The sequence below is a fragment of the Orbicella faveolata genome, unplaced genomic scaffold (genome assembly GCF_042242905.1).
Source record: "Orbicella faveolata isolate gen_17 unplaced genomic scaffold, um_ofav_v1 contig_1, whole genome shotgun sequence".
In the NCBI taxonomy this organism is placed as follows: domain Eukaryota; kingdom Metazoa; phylum Cnidaria; class Anthozoa; order Scleractinia; family Merulinidae; genus Orbicella; species Orbicella faveolata.
In genome coordinates, this window is record NW_028301536.1 from 29,701,380 (window position 1) to 29,723,595 (window position 22,216).

Here is a 22,216-nt window from a genome sequence, read left to right on the forward strand (position 1 = left end):
TAATAAAACCCCCCTGATAAACGATTTGTGAAAAATGTTAAGATTGATGCGCGGGAAAGTAAGTCAGGCGAGGTTACGAAGCGATTGATTTTGTTCAGCAGCAAGCATGTTTCGTCGACAGTGTCTTCTTCAGGTACCTAAGGACATTTTCAACTTTCGTGTATTCATTTGTTTTGTCTGGCCCGGTGAAATTCTGCATTGTGGTAACTCATGCTTACTTGTTTTTGTCAGCTCAAGCGGATCGCCACGAGATGTGAAGCAGAAATACCTCGGAGGAGTGGAAAGTGTATGTTGACAAAATTTCTGTAGCACTGTCTATTCTTTAACCCTAGGCTACTGCTATTTTCTGAAAGCATTGACTATTTTTGCTGCGCAAACAGAGGAAGAGCCAACAACCTGACCTGAACCTGGATGTTGAACATCAGTTGTGTAAAAGTCTAAGAAACTCAGCAACTACAGGCTTATTATATATTGGGTTGATTAACTTCCTTGGAGTTCAACCCTATTCTAGGCTAGACACCAAAAATCCCAACTTTATCTTGGACTTGCTATTTTCCATAAAGCCTATAACTATCACAGTCATTTGCTGGCAAAGTTACTTCAATGCTTTGCATTTTCATTTACTGAAAGTAAGGTTCCTTCAAATTATGCTAACTGTTAATTTCATTGTGGACTGAATGATTCATACAACCGTTCAGTTTCCCAGTAGACAATATTCCATTACAGAGCAAAATGTCTTCTTTCTGTACCCCATTCCAGCCTAAACTACTTGAAAACCCTACCCTTAGCAGTAGACACTCTTATCACTTATGTATGAGAGCCTTCCCCCCCCCCCCTCCCCCCCACAAACACGACTACCATGAACTACCTGAAATATACTGGTCAAACTCACTGAATTTTAAGTTCAGAATGCCTTTAAGCAATATTGAAATGAATGTCAACTGTTGATTGTCTGCTCGTAGGTCTCAATAGCGTGCAGTTAATTGGTTATTCTGGGAGTGATCCTCTCAAAGGGAGCACTGACCACCAGCCAACCAAGTTCAGCCTAGCGACAACACAGTATTACCAATCAAGAGAAGGTAAGGGAAAACTACAAAAAAAACAATGGAAAACTACAAGAAAGTTGCATGTAATTTGTTAGTGAATAAAATGACCCTTTAAGTCTATAACTAGTTTTGTAAGCAATAGACCATTTTACAGTTATCTGCTCAGTGACCTGGCCTTTGTATGGCAGCGAGGCTAGAGTTGACCTTGTTTTGATACAGACCTCACTGCTTTTGTTGTGTAAAACAAGTTGTTCTGATGCTAACTAGGTGCATTTACATGACAAAAAAATCAGTGAGGTCTGTATCAAAACAAGGTCAACTCTAGCCTCGCTGCCATACAAAGGCCAGGTCACTGAGCAGACAACTGTAAAATGGTCTATTGCTTTATTAGTCTAAAGAATAAAAAAAAGCATAAGACCACAATGGGATTCAAACCCGTGACCTCTGTGACACTGCCTTGTTGATCTAGAACCAACTTAGCTATATAATCCTTGATATACTGGTGAGAAAACATCAATATATTATGGTGGTTTCTAATTTATCCTTCATACCAAAGAGGGTTTGTTTTTCTGGTTGTCAAAGAGTCTAGATTTGTCAGACACCAGTCCGTCACATAATATATCCCAATTTCATCATTCAAATTGCATAATTTTTCACATTTTTACAACCAAACCAAGCTCAAAAGGTGTCATGTCAAAATGCTTATTCCTTGAGGTAGGCTTTTGTTTATTTGTAGATCTTGTTACAGGGCCTGTATACATGTGAGTGCACCAAACATTTTTTTGCCAAGTTTCCTTATGCAGTGAGTCACTGCTTATCTCTGAGGGGCTGTTTTGTCTTGTATATAATTTTCAAATGGTAGTTTGTCGTCATTATGGAAGGTAGCTAGACTGAAATGAACTTTCCCTGATTTCCTTTTTCAGAAAATAGATTAGAAAGCAAGACACAGTGGCACAATGTGGCAGTTTTCAAACCTTGGTTACAAGATACAGTGAACTCGTATGTCAGGAAAGGGTAAGCCTGTTCAGATTTTAAAGATTTGTAACTCAAACTGTGTGCTAATATTAAATTATAAAACTTAAATTGTCTCACCTACGGGTGCATTCACCAGTCAGAATCACATTGTACATCGTAAAATTAATTAAGGTACCACATGCAAGTACTGTTCAATGCCTGATTTTCAAACAGTCACACACCAGATGTTTCATTCGCAGACTGGGGATAATATGTATTAAGTTTGGATTCTCAGAGGAAAATTAGGTTGCTTAAGATATTTCTTCTTCAATAAGTTTCCCTAGTAGCTACACATTTATCCCCACACTGCACTGGAGGATTTGATAACATATATTGTTTTACTTGAATCTTGTTTTTTCCCTGTAGAACACGACTCTTTATTCAAGGGCATATAGACTATAGCAACTATGTTGACCAGGAAGGTATCAAAAGGTTTAGCACAAGTATCATTCCTGGTAAGAATCTTTTAACACATCTACAAAATTATTAAGTTTTGTCTCATCACAGCAGTACTGCTGTTCATTTCAAAATGATGATGCTTTATTCTGTGCTCAAGCCTAAGTGACATAGCTGGATAGTATTGAGATTTCTGTACCATGAAGAGATCGCAAGTCTTACACATAGCTAGTATTATCACCACAAGTGTTATTTCAGGTTTCATAAACATTTGACAGGTATCTGTAATGACAGGCAGATAGACAACAGAATCTGCAAAACAAACTTATTTATTGCACTAAGCAGCACAACAAAACTACAACATGGCCGACCACACAAGCTCTGTTGTGTGACCCGCAAGGCAGGAACTAGACTAGTACTTCATGTAAGCATACTTGTTACAGTATCCATTAATACTCTTAGTGGAGAGAGGTACTGTTAGAGTAAAGTTTAACAGAGACCACTGAATCCAAAGGCCAACATGCTAACTATCAGACCATCAAAACTCCCATCAAACCAGTGAATGCAAACATCTGCCATAAAATAATAACAATTTTACATGGCAATTTGTTTCCCATTCCAAACTGTGGTTTTCAAACCTTAACCTTAATATTTAACTGGTAAAAGCACCTAACTTACATGTATGTGCAAATTAACAAATTGAGGTCAGTTTTTAATGTGTCCTGTTATTGATCAGGAATTTCGTCGTTATAATGTCAAAGTAGCTGGGGATCCACAAGGTGATAGCTTAGTGGATGCCCAAAATTCATTGTGGATTATAGGACAGACACATGAAAAACTGATGTCAATTGATTTGTCTTTTATAATACCAAAAAGGCATCATTGACCCCTGTCCAGAGTTCTTGATGATAGAAGCATGCAATGTAAAAATGGCACAATATGTAATGCCAACTGTGGGGGAAGGTAAACAACCTTCTGTAAAGGGGGCTTGGGGGAATTTGGTATTTTCTGAAACTCCACCCTAAAGGTATAATATATTTCTGTTGTCTTTTTGCAGATAGTGTTATTATTCTCTCCCAACCTGTATCAATGGAGGAGGAAACTGGCTACTAGACTTACTACCAATAAATATTAAAATATTACTGTAAATACAGTAATGTAGTTATGATAAGCTGTAACCAAAAACTGAGGTATAGAACATTAAAAACCAACTGCTTTTTAATCGATAGTGGTTTTCAGAATTCCTTACTCCCAAGCTCTTAAAACTTGGTTGGCATACAAAAAGATATGAGAACCCCCATTCCTGATTAGCGATACATGCCAGATTAAGAAAAATGCGGTTGGTGATATCTTTATACTGCAGGGCATACCAAAGGTAGCAAAGCTTTGTCAGTTTCTGCATATGGCTGCTAATGTATGCTTGATGGTAACAGAAAAGATGTATTTTTGTTAGGTGTTAGTAAAACATTGTTTGTTTCTTAAAGCTCTGTGGCAACATTCTGATTCTCATAACCAACCTCCATACTTTTCATACTAGCTGGGAGATTTTGATAATATTTCTGAAAGTTTAGATCATAGGCTCGCATTGCATACAAAGAACTAAACAAGTTGGTCTTCATGAGCTTCCAGTTTGTATTGAAATTCTGGGGAAAAACTACCTGTTGGCTTTAGGGGTTGAAAGTATTTGAAACTGCTCGTTGGTTTACTGTGTTATACATTTCTTGGGAACTTATTTAAATTTGATATATACAGCATAATTCAATTGTTTTATGTATGTTTATTTGGGAGTGAAATGATTTATCACTGAGAGATAATGAATGAAGAAGACTTACAAGACTGGTCTGAGCTAATTATTTGATGGTATAGTACAGTGTACACCTGTTGATCAATTCAGTGTATAACCTCACAAGCTTCTGGTTAGTTTCACAGACTATTGAAATACTAATATCAGTTGTCTAGCTCCTAGTTGTGCTCTAGTTTCTGTAGTAATTATTAAAGAGCAAATAACAAGTGTTGATTGAATTGTCCGGAGGGGTGGACAAAGCAGCTGAATTGGCAGCTTCTTTGTTGCCCTCCTCTAAGAATAGCCTTTTGTTAACTTAGGCAGGGAATGGAGACGCCATAGGGGCGGTGACTAAGTAATTCCATTATGATGTCACAGATAAAGGTGTATTCGTTTAGTTTCGCTGATTTGCTAAATCGGGGTTAATATGAAATATGATCAACAGTGTGAAGTGCTTTGGCTTTCTATGTTAGGCTTTACGGTTTAACGGTTTTTTTTGTCTGTTTTTGCAACAACACAGTCGGTAAAACGTGTCGTCTAATGTTTCTGTGGGCAGACCCGGCGCATCGTTGGCAGTGCTCCCCAGTTTGAACAGGCGCAGTTCAAAGCCACTTCTCAGCACTCATCTTTCTGGCGGCTGTACGACTTGACTACCTTTTTATATTCGTTTTCGTTCTCTTTGTAAGAAGTCAATACGAGCTTACATGTAAACAAGAGTGGGACGTGCGAGGTCTATCTAATCGTGTTTCACCGTACGTGTCCGATTGAGTCTGACCGCTTAGATAACCTATTGGTTTCCTCAACTTATCTCTTGAAAATACACTTTGCCCCTGTTATCGTTTGTTATGTAGTCGTCCCCTACAACGAATTTTCACGTGCGCCTCGCGTGTACTCAGCAAAATAGTTTATAGTGACCCTCGCCCCATTTTAAAAGTAGGGCGGACATGGCGTAGATTACAGTACGTGCTGGGAATTTGATGCCAAATAATTTTTTTTGCAAAGTCCTAAGTGTGAGTCTAAACTATTTTTTGTCAGTAAAGTGAAGATACAAGGTCAAAAGAAATTACTGAAGAAATGGCTTTGTTGGGAAGATAGGGAAGATAGCATTAGTGATGTTACTGTTTTGGCGGGATACATCAAATTAACAGACTAAAGAAATACATTAGAGAATACTATTATTTGAAAATTTAAAACTGAAAACAAGCGAGATCAATATATCGATTACTGATCTTAGTTCAGCTCATCAGAAACTCTGTGAAATTATGTATCTCTTGTGTACCTTACTTTATGGTGAACTCACTGGGCTCACTGAGGGAACACCTAACATGCAAAAGCGCGCTGAAATGTGGTAAAGTGCTCGACCAGTGGCAATTAAAAGTAGAAAACTACCACATTGCAGACAGCTAATTCGTCAAACCTGCAAGAAGGCAAATGAGAAAATAGCTAGTGGATATCAGAAGAAGAAGAAGGAGAAGAGGAGAAAGAAGAAAATGGTACCAGATTCAAATTTATGAACTCTTTATGTATTATTTACTTATTGTAAATACCATCTTGATGTTAAATGTGTTCCACTCGTTTCGGGTCAGGGCGGCGTATTATTATTCATCTGTGCTAATCTCTGCTACATCACCTGGTCCAATGGTTTTTCATCTATTTTCTAGATACAAAAACTGTGACTTTTCAGATACTTGCAATGTGAATCTCTGAACGACTATTCAGCCTCTGATATCAAACAAAACGCATTTCTTTGTTCATTTTAAAACTTGTGACAGTCCGGCATTAGTTCTCTATCTCCCGTACTTTCCCGCTGTAATATCGGCTGAACAAAGTCAAAAACAAAAGCAATGTTATAGTCAACCTATTACACGATCAGCTCGGTTGTAAGTGAAGTGTTTTTTTAGTCAAACTATCGGCGATGAAATAATAGCCCCCCTCCCTGAAGTTTAGAATGCAATCGAATTCGTGCGTGCTTTAGAAATTCTGTTACTCCTAGGAAGGCAAAAGGTAAGTCTGTTAAATCTGCATACGAGCCAAGTGGCCCACCAGGGCGGAGCTTATGCTGGTTTCTGTAGCATGAAAGGGTTGGGAGTATTTCTGCTCCCCCTGGATGGGACGCTAGTCCATCGCAGGATTATGCCAGCTTAAAATTTGCCGGTACCCATTTATACTCCTGGGTGGAGAGAGGCACTGAGACAGTAAAGTGTCTTGCCCAAGAACACAACACAATGTATCTGGCCAGGCCTCGAACCCGGCGGACCGCTCGATCCAGAGACGAGCGCACTCATGAGGCCTTCACGCAGCTCATAGGCAGAACAGACTACCATGCATTTTTTTGTGTGTAAGGAGGACGCTTCTTTTTGTTATTTAGGTTCGTATTTAAAATGAGTAAAAGGCACCTAACCGGCCTGTACTGTTCATTACTATTCAGAAGTGTTGTAAATTGCAATTTTCATATTTTGTATTGTTTTCATTGGGCTTTAATAAAGGTTCGCTAAAAAGAAATTGAAAAACAATCAATGAAATGCCCAACAATGAAAATATGAAGTGAGCAACCATATCAATTTTATCATGACAATATTTTCAGACCCTTGTCAGTAAGTTTAAATGTCTTAAAATCAGCTGATTTATCTTATGATTTGAATTTGGTAAATATATTGGCTGGAGTGAGTGCCATTAATTGATTTTTTTAAGTCGAAGCCCAACGGGATTACGCAACTTGATCATTGGCTTCTTTTCTTTTTGTACTTATCACAATAGAACAAATAGAAGTTAAAAGAGTGATAAAAAGGTTCCTTTGGACCTATTTAACTTATCTCGCAACCTGAAACGTCGAAGCCGGCGAAGAGAATTAGTCACAGGTAAAATGTATAAATATCTGATAATTTCTGTTTAAATTTAAAGCTCTGAAGTTGTCATCCAGCATTTCTATAAAGGAACTTGAAAATTCCCAAATCGAGCCATAATTCGGTCCCCGGTAGCACTCTTGATTTTGCGTGATCGAATGATCAGCTCAAACTGCAAAATCTAAGCTATGGGTGTTGTCTGTGTTCCTGTACCGCTTGTCCAGCTTCTTGGACACATGGGAATGTATGAACAGTGAATTTTTTTCCACTTGAGTTTTATCTAATGTTCATTAACCCACCGGATTTGTCGCTTCTAGCAAACTTACATTATAATTTTTTTCCCACAAACCCTCTGAAGCCTGATTCTCCAGGTGCTCTTTTCAAGTACTTAAATTGTTCGCGTACATTGACATTTCAAGCGGTAAAGTCCGGGTTTCTTGCAGCTTTATAGTTGGTCGTTTCACGAGGAACAATTAATGATCCGTTTGTTCAAGCTTATTATTTGCTTGCAGTTTTTTGCTAAAAGCATAAATACCAGTGAACAAAAGAACTCTATGTCAACTGAGCGATCAAGCGTGACTCTCAAATACTCGCCGCCGTTGACAAAAAAATTACAATATGCAATTTAAAAAATTTGACAGCGGCAGTCATTTGTCGGCCAGTACCGTTTTTGGCTCTGCAGCTTATAATAAGGACAGATAACTGAAAACGTATGCAATTTGATGACAACGACATTTTAAGGAGAAATTCGACAATCCCGAAGAACATCACGCTCTCAATGATGTCTTTATCAGGAGTTATGAAGGTATTTAAAATACATATCAAAACTTCCAAGTGCTTAGAACTCAGTTCATTTGCACAACATGAATCTTGATTTTATCCCAAGATACTGAAGGCCATTTTCAAATGTATTTCGCTTTCTTGAAGAAGTTAATTTACTTCAGATTACAATGTTTAATTATTTTTCGCTCTATAGTTCGCTTGCAGTCAGTTACAACTTTGTGCAAACATCGTTTGCATGAACGTTGAGCCTGTTGGTTGTTTAACCGCTACGGAACTGCAGAGATTTTAAATTAAGGGTTTCCGTTGAGTTTTTTTAAACGCTTCAGTGACCTACCTAAAGCTTAATGCCCAAATTAATGGCCCATGGAATAATCATTTACTTTGATTAACAATCAATGCGCTCGTCCAACCGAGGCAGAACCAACCGTCGCCAGTTGTTTTTGGTGTACAGCACTGTATTTACAGGCGTTGCCGAATCAAATGTTTTGCATTGAAATATATTACATATACTACTACGGTTATTCTTTACATGCGAACAAAATTTCGCCTGAGCAGTCTGTATGCATGGTAATCAGCCAGACCAAGTATAAACAGAAGCTTCGACTAGAATCATAACACGTAATACAGATTAACACAATTTTATTTGCATTGATCCGTGATGAAACAATAACAGTATTGCTACTGACTCAGCTTATCGCTTGGACAAAACTGAGAACAACAAAACAGTACAACAGATTCTCACTGTAGATTTCTCGGTCTAACTGCATGGGCTCCATTCTCAAGAAATCGCTCTCAGCTTATTTGGGTTCAGATTTAGGGATGTCATCGCGAAAAGATTGGTTTAGGGAAAAATTAAAGTAACGTTTTCACAATGCACCAGTATATCTCAGGTGCAACTGACAATAACTCTTCCTTTGCATTCTACTGTAATTCAGCACACATTGCTTAGCTTAGATAAAACTTGCAAAATTGGCCAATAAAGCGGCCTCGAAATTCAGTCATTATCAAATGGTCCGAATGATATCATACTGATTAAAATTGCCCCTTTTTGCTGCCTTGATATATCACTGAAAACGCAGGGACAAGTGCTCATGAAAACGAGAAACGCAGAGTCGTAGACCTAGCAACTGTTACATACAGACTGCAATATTCTAAAGGCTGCCTGCAGTGTTTACCAAGAAAATACTTTTTATCTCTGTTACAAAATTTAAACTTCTTCTGTATTAATTTGTATTAAATGTAGTTGTGAAGTCATCACATCGTTTTCTCTTAGCGCCAAGAACAAAATACGTGACATTTTTTTAATATGAATAACAAAATAGTTCAATTGTACTTGGAAACCAAATCGGCAAATGTAAACCGTTATTTAGTCTATTTGGCTTGATGTACCAGTGTGACATGACCCTATCTGGAGTCACTGCAGAGTGCTCGGGACTTCCTTAAAAAATATACGCTAGATTCATGTACAATCATACACATAACAACGTGGACGTTTGGCAACAAATAATCAAACACGATTCCAACAAATTCAGTGCATTGTTCTCTTTAAAGTATTAAAGTGGACTTGATGAAACCGCAAAACGAACTAAAACTAAACAATAAACTGAAGTCCTTAAAAAAGCTTTTCTCTATGTCAGTCTTTGACGAAATTAACATTATCTCTCTCTTCAGCATTTAGTAACCTTTACCGGTACCTTGTTCAGTGGATAAATGCACTTTCCGCCCAGTCACTGACAAACGGTATTATCCTTCTCTAATCCATTTGATCTCTGAGAAACTGTATTTCAAGAGCGAGCTTTTCTTTTTCCATAACCAACTTCTCCTTTTCCAAGGCCAGTTTTTCTTTCTCTAGCATTAGCTTCTCCTTTTTGAGTTTGTCAATTTCAGCTCGCACGTGCGGCGAGCCGAATGAATCATAGTCGGAACACCTTCTCTTTTTTAGCACGTGGGTAATTGGGGAAGAGAGCATCCTTTTGTGCTGTGGTACCACGAGACGATGCCTGCCTCCACCGTCTGTGTTACTGGTGGCGATCACACGCGGAATTTGTCTGATTTCGGACATGGAAGATTCGACGCTGGGAACAGCAGATGCTGTAGTCTTACTGCTACCCTGGGAACTGGGTACCTGACTGCTGGAAGTCCCTGGAACCTGCTCGTGGGTCGTTTGTTGATCTTCCGCGCTCAACGTTTGAGCCGAGTTCAGGGCCGATAGAGAGGGTTCTATGTTAGCCGCACTCCGCTGTGAATCCTCTGCGGTATTTTCTGTGTTTGTAGCAGGTGAAACTATCGAGGATTTCACTTCGGGTTTCACAACTACGTGCACGACTTGTCGCTCTCCATTGATTTCCCTTTCGCCATTCTCTTCCCCTCCTTCTTCCAAGAAAGTTGGATCGTCGGCAATACCATCGTCAAAGTTTATCCCCGCAGGATCTCCAGGTGACGCTGCTGAGAAGCCACAGTTTGCCACAGTAATCCGCAAAATTTCTATTATCCTCTGACTAACCGGAGAAAGTTTTCTTGGTGCAAGGGACTGTTCGCCGCTTTCTGAATGTGCGGTAGATTCCAACAGCTCCTTTTTTGCTGCACGAACCATGTTTTTCCACTTTCTCTTGAGGTCGTTTGCAGTGCGTAAAACGATCGGATTCCTGCTGTTGTAATCACTGCATATGCGCTTCCAAACTTCGACCTTTTGTTTATTAGTGGACGCATCGTTCAGCTTTGAAGTGAGTACTCCGGAGTTGCGCTCAAACTGAGAGATTAAGTACAGACTTTCTCCTTCCGTAAAGTTGGGCTTCCGTTTGTTGGCGACAAGGAGTACATCTAGAGAATCACCACTTCGTCTTTCACCGGCGTAAGTCATCGCTTCAAACGAACCGATTGAAGAAAATCGCTCGGATTAAGCCACCGCTTTGAATAAAATTTAAGCTTCAGCTCCCAGCTCGCTGTTAAGCGAAGATCGTGCGGGAATCAACGTCTGAACGGCGGAGCTTACTCCCCGTGCCTATATCGCAGTGACCTTTGCTGATATTGGCGCTAAGTCAAAGGCCTAACTTACCAAGAGACACGCTTCAATCTAATACAGGTCTTAAAATAGAAATGGACGCCGAACAATGTGGTTTGCCTGCACGCATTATGTTAATCCCATGACGTCACGAAGTTAATACTGACAGCCTCCATATCAAGTTTTCATCAAGCGCTTTTGCTAATATCATATTAAAACACTCTCATTTTACTACAGTTGTAGCTTTTACTATCTTTTGAAACGGATCTCGTTTCTCCACAAGAAAGGTAAAAAAAGTAAGAACAAATAAACTACCGGCGGACTTCATATAAAATGCGATTTTAAAGTTGTGACGGTAAAATAGGTAAAATCCGAAAAAATTCATAAAATCTGCGCTAGTTCATCGCTTTTGATTACGCTTGGCTAATTTGTAGCTGAGTTACTATTTTTCGACCCGACTTGAAAGGTGCTCGCGGATAAAATTGGCTCGAACTTTAAAATCACAGCAGATTAAGGTGCGATTTTTAATCCATGCGATTTAAACAACGCAGAAAAAACAGGCCGACATATTTTTATACTCTTGAGCGTGAAATTTGGCCTGTCAGTTTTGGAATGGGTGAAGTAATCAGTAGCCGACGGTCAAATCCGGCGACGGACGTAAATAAGCCTAGACTGTAAGAGCAAAGGCAAAATAAGCGAAGAGTTCGTGTTAAAGCTGACAGCCAGTAGTTAATCTTTACTTGTGAACTAATCTCATAATCCAACTGATTTATGTTAATCGTGTGGTCGAGTTTTCGTGCTGCTCAGCCCGAAGGTGGCCCTTGCAGGCTAGTCTAACACTGATCAACACTGTGTTTATCTGTAATTTGCACTGTTTACGAATAGATACCTCGAGGATCACAAGATATCACCAAGGACCTCACTGAAGTAGCTACTTAGATTAGCCTGCTGGAGATTTGAACACTCTTAACTTAAGTCCCTGGAGAGATCGTGTTTGTTATCACGTAACTTCAAAAGCTGAAAAATGTCTCAAAAAAAAGACGAAGTGTAGAGGGTGGGAGAGAAACGGTTCCACGCTATTTGCTTCCCGGCAACGGAACAATGAATAATCCCACTTCTGCAGCACTTTGTTTTGGTAAGAGTCCGGGTTAATTTCGTTTCTTGTTCTGAACCCTATCGTAGAATACAATAAATTTCCTATTAAACTCTATTTTTTTACAACGGAACGGAAGGAATGCACTCTCAACTGCTCAACGGCTTCTGGTTCGTCTAAAACCTAATCAGTTCGGTATAATTATAGATAATGAACTATTTTTTAAGAGGGGAACGGCGTCAAATTGTAGTATGCAGAACAGTAAATAGCCAGGAAGTTATGATAAGATTTTGTAGCATATATGTAAGCGTATACAGCTCTGCCAGACATTCTTCAGTGCTCCCTTACTTTTATGACTCTTTCATCTTTTGGTATTTCTGGTGAAAAGAGGTATTTCTTACTTGAAAATTGTATTTTTTTAATATAATACCTACTAGGTGCCCATTTTATCTTTCTTTCAAGCTTCTCAACCGTCCGGAGTCCAAAATCCTTGAATCTGATTGGCTAATCGCGCTCCAGCGCGGTCCGGATTTTCCCATCCGAACCCCGGGTACGGACCGCTCCGAACTTTCCAACTTTGGCAACTTTTCAAGCTTTTTGTTGCATAGTAAAACAACTAAAACAACGTAAAATGTAAACATTCAACACACTCAAACAATTTTGCCGAAACAGTACTGCTTTTTGTGCCGCCGAAATGTCAAACGCACGCTTACGCCAGATTTGAACTGAACCGGAATTTAATTCAACACAAAAGTTGCTTTGAAAGCAATATCGTAGAGAAAAACTTTAATTTGCCCGAAGTCTTGAGTATGGCCAGAGGCCGTCAGTTCTAAAAAAAAAAGGGCTTTTTATTTTGTTTGTTCAGCCCCCAGGAGAGGTCCTCTGTGAATTTGGACCAAAATTATTTTTAAGTAATGTATGATTGTACTGGTTGTCGTCCTCAGACGAAGCTAGGAACAACTTAACGTTACATTTCCCTCCACCCTCCCCACCCTCCCCACCAAGCACTCTCGTGATTTCTTTCTCGAAAGTGTCTCGCCCAGCTCCTGATGTTAACAGTCGGCGTGCGAGCATCAAGAATACAAATCTCGGTACTCGCGATATTCTCCATACAAACAGCAGGGATAATCGAGGATATTAGGTCCTCTGGCTTCACTTTGTAGCCAGGGAAACTGTTCGCATACCAGGCATTTTAAAGATCGCGTTTCAACTGCGACAATCCAGATAATCTGTTCTGTTTCTATGGAAGCGAATTAATCGCGTTCATAGCAATGTTCAGTTTGAAATCCAAAAAGTGGGCCTTACTTCTTCAGTCCAGCAAACAAGGCACAGAAATACGGTAAAAAAAGGTTAATGTAACGAAGATTTAATGATTATTGTTTAGTTCAGTTATTCCTGTTAATACGATAGCTCGTGGACCATTCAGTTTAATTTGCGAATTTTGTTATTTAGTCTTGTTCATGCACTGGGTCACCATGTATCAACATTTGCGCGCGTAATGTTCGCGGGAGTTTGTTAAGCTATGCCGGCGCACTGATTTTTCACATGTATCATTCTCCACAATCTTTGTGACTCTGTTTTACCGGCACATTTTTACCTCTATTTTACTGCTTGCTTGCCGTACACTGAAGGTGAATTTGAACTGACGGCAACTGTTTCTCGACTTTTAGCTTAATTCATTTCACTTGTCACCCACATTGAAGCAATTTGGTGAGACTTGAGTGCCGTGCAAAGCCGTGAAAATATATCTCAGAGTCACATCAATGTAGCTGCTTAATAATATCAAAACGTAAGCGAAAGAATGAGTTAAAAATTCTTAATCTGATTTGTTTATAGGGAAGGGCACAACGCAAGCAACTTCGTTGTATTTATGTTTATACTCTGTCTCGGATTTTATCAGCTGTTGACCAAACACTTTAAATTAAAGCGCTTTAAGACTTCGTCACACCTTCTAGCTCCTTCTTCGACATCGTCTGTACACTGAACAATTCGATAGTCGCCCTGCAAACAGAGCCTTTTCTTACGGTACATATGCTTTGTTCAGTAAAAGGAATAAAAGAGGCTCTGCTCCCCGCAAGGTGGTCGATAGTTGGCCATTTTTCTTCTTTTTATAATCTTTGTAATCTCTTTTTAGTAGTTTCCCTTAAAAGCTCTGAAAAATTTACTCCATCAATGACTCTCCTTAGGGATGGATCGTCATATTTTTGATGGAGGGGTTGGTCTTACATAATCACCCTAAAAAAGGCACGTAAAGAAAAATCGACAGAAGATATCGTGTAATAAAGTAAGTCACGCAAAAAGAAATGTGGAACAAATCGAAAAAAAAATGTTTTTGAAAAACTTGCACAACTATATGTTGATAATTAATTTCTTACACAGAAAATTAAAATTGCGCAACCAGCAGTCAAAAATAAAATACTCCATTCCTGAGTGATAAATGATAACTTGTAAAATATGACCACCACAATTTGTCTGATTCCAAGTTGTGTTTACATTTATTTTGTTTTGTTTCTTTTTATCTTTAGTGAGTTTCTTCAATGGTCGTCATTTTGTTCGATCTCTTGGGTAAAAGATCTTTTGTTTAAAATTTCCAAGTATGACCTTATCAAGTATCACGCTTTGCTGGTATAGTGTTACATTCTTACCACGCTTGCGTGACTAACAAGAAAATGCCCAGAATTCCAGATGTACATCGTACAAGTCACGCAGACTCTATCTCGGGTCTGACTGGAGGATTGATATTCCTGTTCGTTACATCAAGTGTACTTGTTCTGGGAGCACTTTGTAAATATCTTCGGAATTTTTGCCGCAAAGTTTTGAAAGAGCGCTGGAAGAAACGCTCAAAAAGAAGGCGTTCAAAACGAAGTGAACAGGCGAGAGGCAGTACGGGCGTCAAACGCTCCGAGTCAGCTCGGTCATTTAAATCGAGGGAAGGCGTGGTTGCAGTGTCGCCGCAATTCTGTATCCCAAGCTCTCGCAGCTGTGTGGTACAACAGCCACCTCCAGATCTCTCCCAAGGCAGGACGGGAAAGACTTCTGAGGAGAGACGCCTCTCGTAAGTAAGGTAGCTAAGGATAGGGGAAGGAAAGAGAAGAGGAAAGGAAACGAAACCTAGGAAAGGAAAGGAAAAGAAACGAAAGGAAATTAAAACGAAAGGAAAGAAAAGAAAAGAAAAGAAAGGAAAGGAAAGGAAAGGAAAGGAAGGCAAACCCTTTCATTAGCCCTTAGATAGATATTTGGATACTAACAGAAGCCTGTTACGTTATACACTGCTTATGGTGCTTTTCAGTGTATATATGGTCTAATAATGCTGCTTTTCGTTTACCTTTTTTCTGCTGTGTAATATTGGCCCTTGTCAAATTAAAACTTCTTTCATCAAGAGATAGGTTAGGGTAAACGGGACGAGAAGCAAATTGAACAACGTCTAAAATTTTAGCTGGCCTGGCGGTCACCAGCTGCATGCTGTGAACAAACGACTTTGATTCAAGGGAGTAAGATTCTTCCTCTCTCTCTCCCTTTCAGGTTAATGTCTCTATATTTCAAAGAAGAATCAATAGGCGATCTGAATCCAGAGTTGTACCAGAATCAGGAAAGAACGATACGGATAGGAAAGAACAAGGATCTTGGACAACTAAATTTAGTCGTTAAATGCAACCAAAAGACTAGAAATCTGTCTGTCACACTGATCAGCGGAAAAGATTTCCCACCGCGGGACTACTCTGGAAGCATTGATACTTGCGTGACCATTTGTGTACTCCCCAATCGTGAACGCCGTAAACAGACTGCGATTCATCGGCGCTCGGTGAACCCTCAGTATAACGAGACTTTTGTTTTCAACATCCAAGTTGGCAAAGAGGCTCATTCGCACAGCTTGTTGTTAACTACGTACTTTTACGATAGTCTCTCTCACGGTCACGTGTTAGGGGAGTGTTACGTACCACTCATTTATTGTGATTTTTCGGGTGAGACTATTTTCTGGAGTTACCTGGACGATCCTTCTGGCTCGGTAAGTACTACGGTATAGAGAACACAGCTGGTACATGTACATTTATCATTTCAAATGAACGCAATTTCTATGTATAATTTCTATTATTTCTATTTCTATTATTTACTATTTAACAAATGGTAAACGCCATAGCGTGCACTATTGAGTTATGGATGCACGCGGGAGGTTGCTAAGCACGAAAGAAGCGTAAGAGTCGGACGAGACGATAGCCGAGTGCGACTGTAGCTTCTTGAGTGCTTAGCAAACCTCCCAAGTGCATCCATAACTCAATAGTGCACACTATGGCGTTTACCATTTGTTTTATAACATAACATTGAGACATTGGAACAACAGAAGTCCTTTTATTGAGCTACATCATAAAAAAATGTTCGTGTAGTCTTACATGACAAGAGAAAACAAGTGCGCGAAAATTCATTCATGACAACCGACCGCACACCAGTAACTCGATAAAGTTTCATCTTCAGACAACTGTGAAGACAGTTTCGCATTTCTGACAGAAGAAGGTCGGCCATTACTTTGGAAACAATGTCTGTCAAAAGATTTGCTTTGTAAACATTAATACACACGTCAGCAGCGTACACCCATGGGCAAATAGTAGACGCTAAATTAACCAATCAGAGCGCGCGCTTTGCTTTAGTTATGTTGTAATATCTATTATATAATTATCGGGTAAATTTTGTAACGGAGAGGATAAAGAGGCTGGAAACTCCAAAAGGTCCAATTCACGAGGTGGTTAGATTAACGGAGCTTCAAATAAGAATTAAGTTCATGGGGTGGTCGTAAGGCAAAGTTCATCGTATATAACGGTAAGTGCATCTACTATACCGGAACGGTCAGGATCTCAACCTCGTTCCCTGGGCCCAGGCCAGGGAAAAGGTCCTGGGAACGAGATTGTCAGAAGCTGTGACCAGAAGAGGCCAAAAAGGTGGTCTACGGGAATTCACACCTGCTCAACGAAACACTGAGAATCTCAGCTTTGACTTTAGACCAAAGAATTAAAAAGAAATGTTTCCTAGCTTTAACGAAGAGAGAAAGTCGGTGCTTGGCTGTAAAGATCTTTAATTAAATTTAATTTCCATGTTTTCCTTCGTGTTTTTCAGTATAGCACTTTGGCTGGGGCGCTGCACAGTCTTGCTAATGCTGAATGTGGGGATTTGCTGCTATCTCTGTGCTATGTTTCTAAGGATCAAACTCTCACTGTTGCTATTATGAAGGGAATTAACCTGGCGCAAGGTCTTCTGACTCCAGTTGGTTAGTCATAACTCATATTTTATGGTTTTAAGTGTTGCTTAACACCAGAGTTATTTATCATTCGCTTGCAGTGTAAGCGTTTTGAAGCCGTGAAGGATTTAGCCTGCGTAGCAAGCGTTCCCGTACGAAGACCATTTCCGCATTCTGGCCGCGCGTAAATAATTGGAGCGAGAACAAAAAGATGACGAAGCAGGGGGTGGTGGGGGGAGCGAGGAAATGCGGAAAAGCTCTTGGTACGGGACCGCTTGCTACGCAGGCTATGAAGGATGAGATCAGTCAAAGTGAGGATGTCCTCGTCTCTTCTTCTCAGCACTATGTTTTTAATATGCCACATACGATTTACAGCTGTGTGCCGTGTTGCCTGGCCTGTGAATGTAAGCGAGGCTGGAGGTGACCTACCTCTGATACAACTGTTTCCGCTTTTCTCATCTAAATGCAAACCAGTTTTCTTAAGAACAACTTTATTTACCTTACAAAAGCAGCCAGGTCTGTGTCAAAGCAAGGTCACCTCCAGCCTCGCTGTCATTCAAAGGCCAGGTCACTGGGCGGACAGCTGTAGCTCTCCTAGTTCCTCCCCAGCTCTCCTAGTTCCTTTACGATTGATTCAAACGCACGAAAACAATGTTCTAGGCTGACTTTTTAATTGAATATATTCGACGTCAAGACAAAATTCAGATCGCGTTTGTCATTTTACTCACGATTCTATGCAGAATACAAAATTTTTATTCAATCTAATTAAGTCGCGCACATAGGTCACGTATGAGATCGACTTAAAATTGCGTCTCCTCCTTTTCATTTGCACAGAAAAATTATACACAAAAGCTACACTTTTCCATGACGACCACAAACTTGGCAAAAGGAAAACAGCTTTGCAAGAAATCAGACAGCCCTTCACGGTTTTCAACGAAGCTTTGCTATTCCGTGTCCCCGAAGAAAAGCTGCTCAGCTGCACGCTGAAAATCTCCGTCAACCATTACAATGTCATGGGTAAAAGTTGTTCCGTGGGAGAGATCAGCTTCAGCGCGGAGTCGACTGGGCTCGAGGATGTGCACTGGTCCATAGTGACTTCCAAACACGATAAACCGGTCACAATGTGGCACACACTACGGGGCTTTAAGTTCATGGAGACAGGAAGAGATGACAGATCCCAGCCTCTGTCACCAAGTTAACCTTTAAAAACCAAAAATGTCATTAGTGAAGAACTTTTTCAACTCTATATTCAATACAATTTTGATCGAGCCTAAAATCCGTAGACGGAGAACTGGGCTCTGTATTGCACAAAATTTGTTGGGAAAGAGTGTCTTTTTCGGGATCAGACTAAAGCCCCGGCCAAACGATCGCAACACTTCAACACAACATGTCGCAACATTGTTGGGCACAGCATGTTGCGCGCGTTTGACCACCCTGTTGCGACGTGTGGCGACATGTTGGGTGTTGTGAAGGTGAATTAATCAACATGACACGAGCGTGGGACAAAGAAAAATTCTGAGTCCCCGACAGGAATCGAACCCATGACCTCCCGAACACCGGGCGGGCGCTCTATCCACTGAGCTACGAGACCTCATGGAGAGCAAGGTCATTTAACTGAGTTCATATATGATAGGTGTCCTGCATACTGCTAGGATCGACGCTATCGAATTCATCGTGAGTAGTGATAAGTTAATAAAGATGGTGAATTTTAAGCTCGGTAATGAAATGTGAAGGTGAATTAATCAACATGACCAGGACACCTATCATATATGAACTCAGTTAAATGACCTTGCTCTCCATGAGGTCTCGTAGCTCAGTGGATAGAGCGCCCGCCCGGTGTTCGGGAGGTCATGGGTTCGATTCCTGTCGGAGACTCAGAATTTTTCTTTGTCCCACGCTCGTGTCATGTTGATTAATTCACCTTCACATTTCATTACCGAGCTTAAAATTCACCATCTTTATTAACTTATCATGTTGGGTGTTGTTGGCTCAAATTTTGAAAATAGCCAAATTTTTCATACAACATTTGTGGATGTTGCATGATGTTGTAGTCGTTTGACCAGGTTCGTGCAACTATGATGCGCCCAGACATGCGCACTAGTTAAATTTTTTCAACACCCAACATGTCGCAACACGTCGCAACAGGGCGGCCAAACGCGAGTAACATGTTGCGCTCAACATTGTTACAATATGTTGCGTTCAAATGTTGCGATCGTTTGGCTGGAGCTTAAGGATACAGAAGAAACGCTTCAATGGTCAGCGTTTTAAGCAAAACCGAACACGCTCCGGGGAAGAGTTTGCTGTACTATGACTCTCTTAAAATTTTGCTATAATATTACATTAAAAAAGCTTCCCTGGCCTTACGGATAGAGTCTCGGTTAGAAACGATTTAATGAACACCGCCGTACCATAGATAACCCTAACAACAAATCTAAACCTACTACAGCCGCCGAACATTTCCTGTCCTCTCCTAACCACACTGCTAACGACATGCAATTAATCCCCATCGAAAAAATCGTTTCTAACCGAGACTCTAACCGAGACTCTATCCGTAAGGCCAGGGAAGCTTTTTTAATTCAAAAAGGCAGAACAATTGATCCTAATGGTCTGAACATCCGCGAAGAAACATATTAATTGTTTCCATTTGTTTTCTTTTATTATGTTCTTTCATCATGTTATTTTATTTTACCGTATGCTTATCTTCAATTTACACTATCTATTACTTTTGCGTATTTCCGGTATTACGTAAATATCGGCTACATAAAAACACGCACCAATGTAAAATCTTCCATTGTACCTGAAGAAGGCTGGTTTGGCCAGCCGAAATATAGTACACCTTCAAAAAATCATTCTACGTTGTGTCGGTTTTTGCTTTTGTATTCTTCATTTTATATTTAAAGCCGATTAGATCACTATTGATCCAACGTATACCAGCAGGATCATCGTTCCGGTTGCTTGCTTAAACATTTTATAATATTACACCATTCGCCCTGAAACTTTTTGTTGTTGTTGTTTAGTTTTGAGTTTTTATGGTTTGGTCAAAGGTGGTTAAAAGCGAGAGAAAATGAGAAATCTTTTCTAATTTTCTCTTGTTAAAAGTCAAGATCAGGAGCTGAGACATTTAATGGTTTTAATAAGAGACTATGATCTCTTGCTTCTAAGTAGACCCTTAGTAATTGAATAGCAAGTTTTAAAAAAAAACCTTGGAACTCACCAGCTTCTGGGAATTCTGATAGAGTTGGTCTCGTGTTAACGCTAACACATTTTCTTCTCCGCTGATCTATTTCTCATAAGAACGCGATAAAAATGAACTTGCTGTCTTGGTATCGAGGTTTTCTATGTATACTGATAAACATTGGTAGGCATTTTAGAAAATCGAATTTTCAGGTCGCTACACAATCAAGTTGACTTTGTAAAATGATTTGCCTGGAGCCCAGGAACTTCCTGTTAAATAACTTTCACACTTTTCTTTGTTATTGTTGTTGTTGTTTTGCTTTTGTTTCGATGCAGCGCGCATTTGACGCATTTGACGCCTCATGGTTAGTGCGCTCGTCTCTGAATCGAGCGGTCTGGGTTCGACCCCAGTGTTGTGTTCTTGGGCAAGACACTTAACTCTCACAGTGCCTTTCTCCACTCAGGTGTATAAATGGGTACTGGCGAATTTCATGCTGAGGGTAACCCTCTGATGGACTAGCATCCCATCCAGTGGGGTGTAGAAATATTCCTATTCGCCTCATGCTGCAGAACTCGGGATAATAATAAGCCCCGGGCTGATGGGTGTGGTAATAGGTTTTTGGCCTGGGAAAGCACTTCTGTAAAAACCTGGGGAAACTCTCTTGCTACGGGGCTCAGTACCGGATCTGTTACAGGGAATTATCTTCAGAGACGTCAACAGCACTCAGAACTTAGGTCCAACGATATCGTTTTAAGCCAAGAACACAACCAGAATGCAACCAGAATGTAACCAATACGGGATAGTGGTATCCGGCGTCCCACCACCGGAGGTGTAACCGAAGAACAATTTACAAAACACCTGTATTTATGCTAGACTCTAAACAAGTGATCTGATATTTCGTTTAGTAAACCTAAACCCCTATTGGCTGCCAATGAGCTCATTGTTGTTCTAGCTAGGCTATTCCATCATAGGCAGTCAGTTATTCTGCTCGTAAATATTAACCACTTACAACTTGAGGTAGTTCTCACCACAAGGTGTTACACGATAATACAGATAGACAGGTGGTTACCATGGTTATTGGACTTTCACGTAACTGCTAACTGTTGGCTTTTTTATGGTTACGAATATCGGCAAATTCTCCCCTCACATGGCCCATTTGGCTCGTAGGTAGACTTTACCTTTTACTCTTGAAAAAGATATGGCATGTGTTCTCAGTATTTTTTTTCGTTTCAAGAACACCAAGATTTGTTCCATGTTTGACAGGGTCCATTTCTGATCATATCTATTCTACCGAGGGCCATTTTGTAGAATTAGATTTAATCTTACTTGATCATCGATCGTCATCAGTACTTCTTTCTGATGACATATCTTTTACCGTAAATTTGAGGAATATACATTACTTTCTTCGGTTTTGTCCTACTCAGCTAGTTATTTCTTGACCTCGAAGCTGTCTTCAAAAAGTGTGGTATGATTGATCAAACTGATCAAAACTGATCAAACTCATCACACTGGAGGAGACAGATTATCATATGTTCCTTTTGATCAGAAAAGCATTTTTTAAGTTCCATGAAGAACGCGAACTTACTATCACGTATCATTTGTTTTGGACTACATACATGTAGCTTCACAGAGGCCGTGCTCGTGGCGGAAACAGACAGATACTGCCGTACCCAGCTAACTGTAGTCACGTCAGCCGTCTTTTCGTGTTTAACCCCGAAGGGTCCCTGAAGACGGCTGACTCTTCAGACCACAGCAACCTCGAGATGATTGGGTTCTCTTCTCTCTCATCGTGTGTTGACCGGCATCAAGCGATCTTTTAATTTTTCATATTTTTTGGAAATGATATATATTTTTT

The 22,216-nt window shown here is 40.0% G+C and overlaps 3 protein-coding genes across 4 annotated transcripts; 2 read left to right on the top strand and 1 right to left on the bottom strand.

The window, feature by feature from the left end:
- The first annotated feature begins 33 nt into the window (after positions 1–33).
- On the top strand, positions 34–4,466 carry LOC110052840 (single-stranded DNA-binding protein, mitochondrial-like). The gene is made up of 6 exons (XM_020759030.2): positions 34–133; positions 232–286; positions 963–1,079; positions 1,970–2,060; positions 2,427–2,515; positions 3,514–4,466. Exons 1-6 carry the CDS (start codon positions 107–109, stop codon positions 3,567–3,569), a joined length of 435 nt encoding a protein of 144 aa, XP_020614689.1. The 5' UTR covers positions 34–106; the 3' UTR covers positions 3,570–4,466.
- Positions 4,467–7,491: 3,025 nt separating this feature from the next.
- Positions 7,492–20,660, top strand: LOC110052824 (synaptotagmin-C-like). 2 transcript variants are annotated; one of them, XM_020759009.2, is made up of 5 exons: positions 7,492–7,887; positions 14,485–15,014; positions 15,482–15,965; positions 17,066–17,216; positions 18,021–20,660. In XM_020759009.2, the coding sequence occupies exons 2-5, from the start codon at positions 14,629–14,631 to the stop codon at positions 18,383–18,385; spliced, it is 1,386 nt and encodes a 461-aa protein (XP_020614668.1). In that variant the 5' UTR covers positions 7,492–7,887; positions 14,485–14,628; the 3' UTR covers positions 18,386–20,660. The 2 variants fall into 2 exon arrangements, with proteins under 2 accessions (XP_020614668.1, XP_020614669.1); XM_020759010.2 differs by lacking the exon at positions 7,492–7,887 and adding an exon at positions 13,012–13,298.
- On the bottom strand, positions 8,488–10,964 carry LOC110052825 (uncharacterized). Its single transcript, XM_020759011.2, has one exon. The coding sequence runs from the start codon at positions 10,723–10,725 to the stop codon at positions 9,619–9,621; it is 1,107 nt and encodes a 368-aa protein (XP_020614670.1). The 5' UTR covers positions 10,726–10,964; the 3' UTR covers positions 8,488–9,618.
- Positions 20,661–22,216: the final 1,556 nt, after the last annotated feature.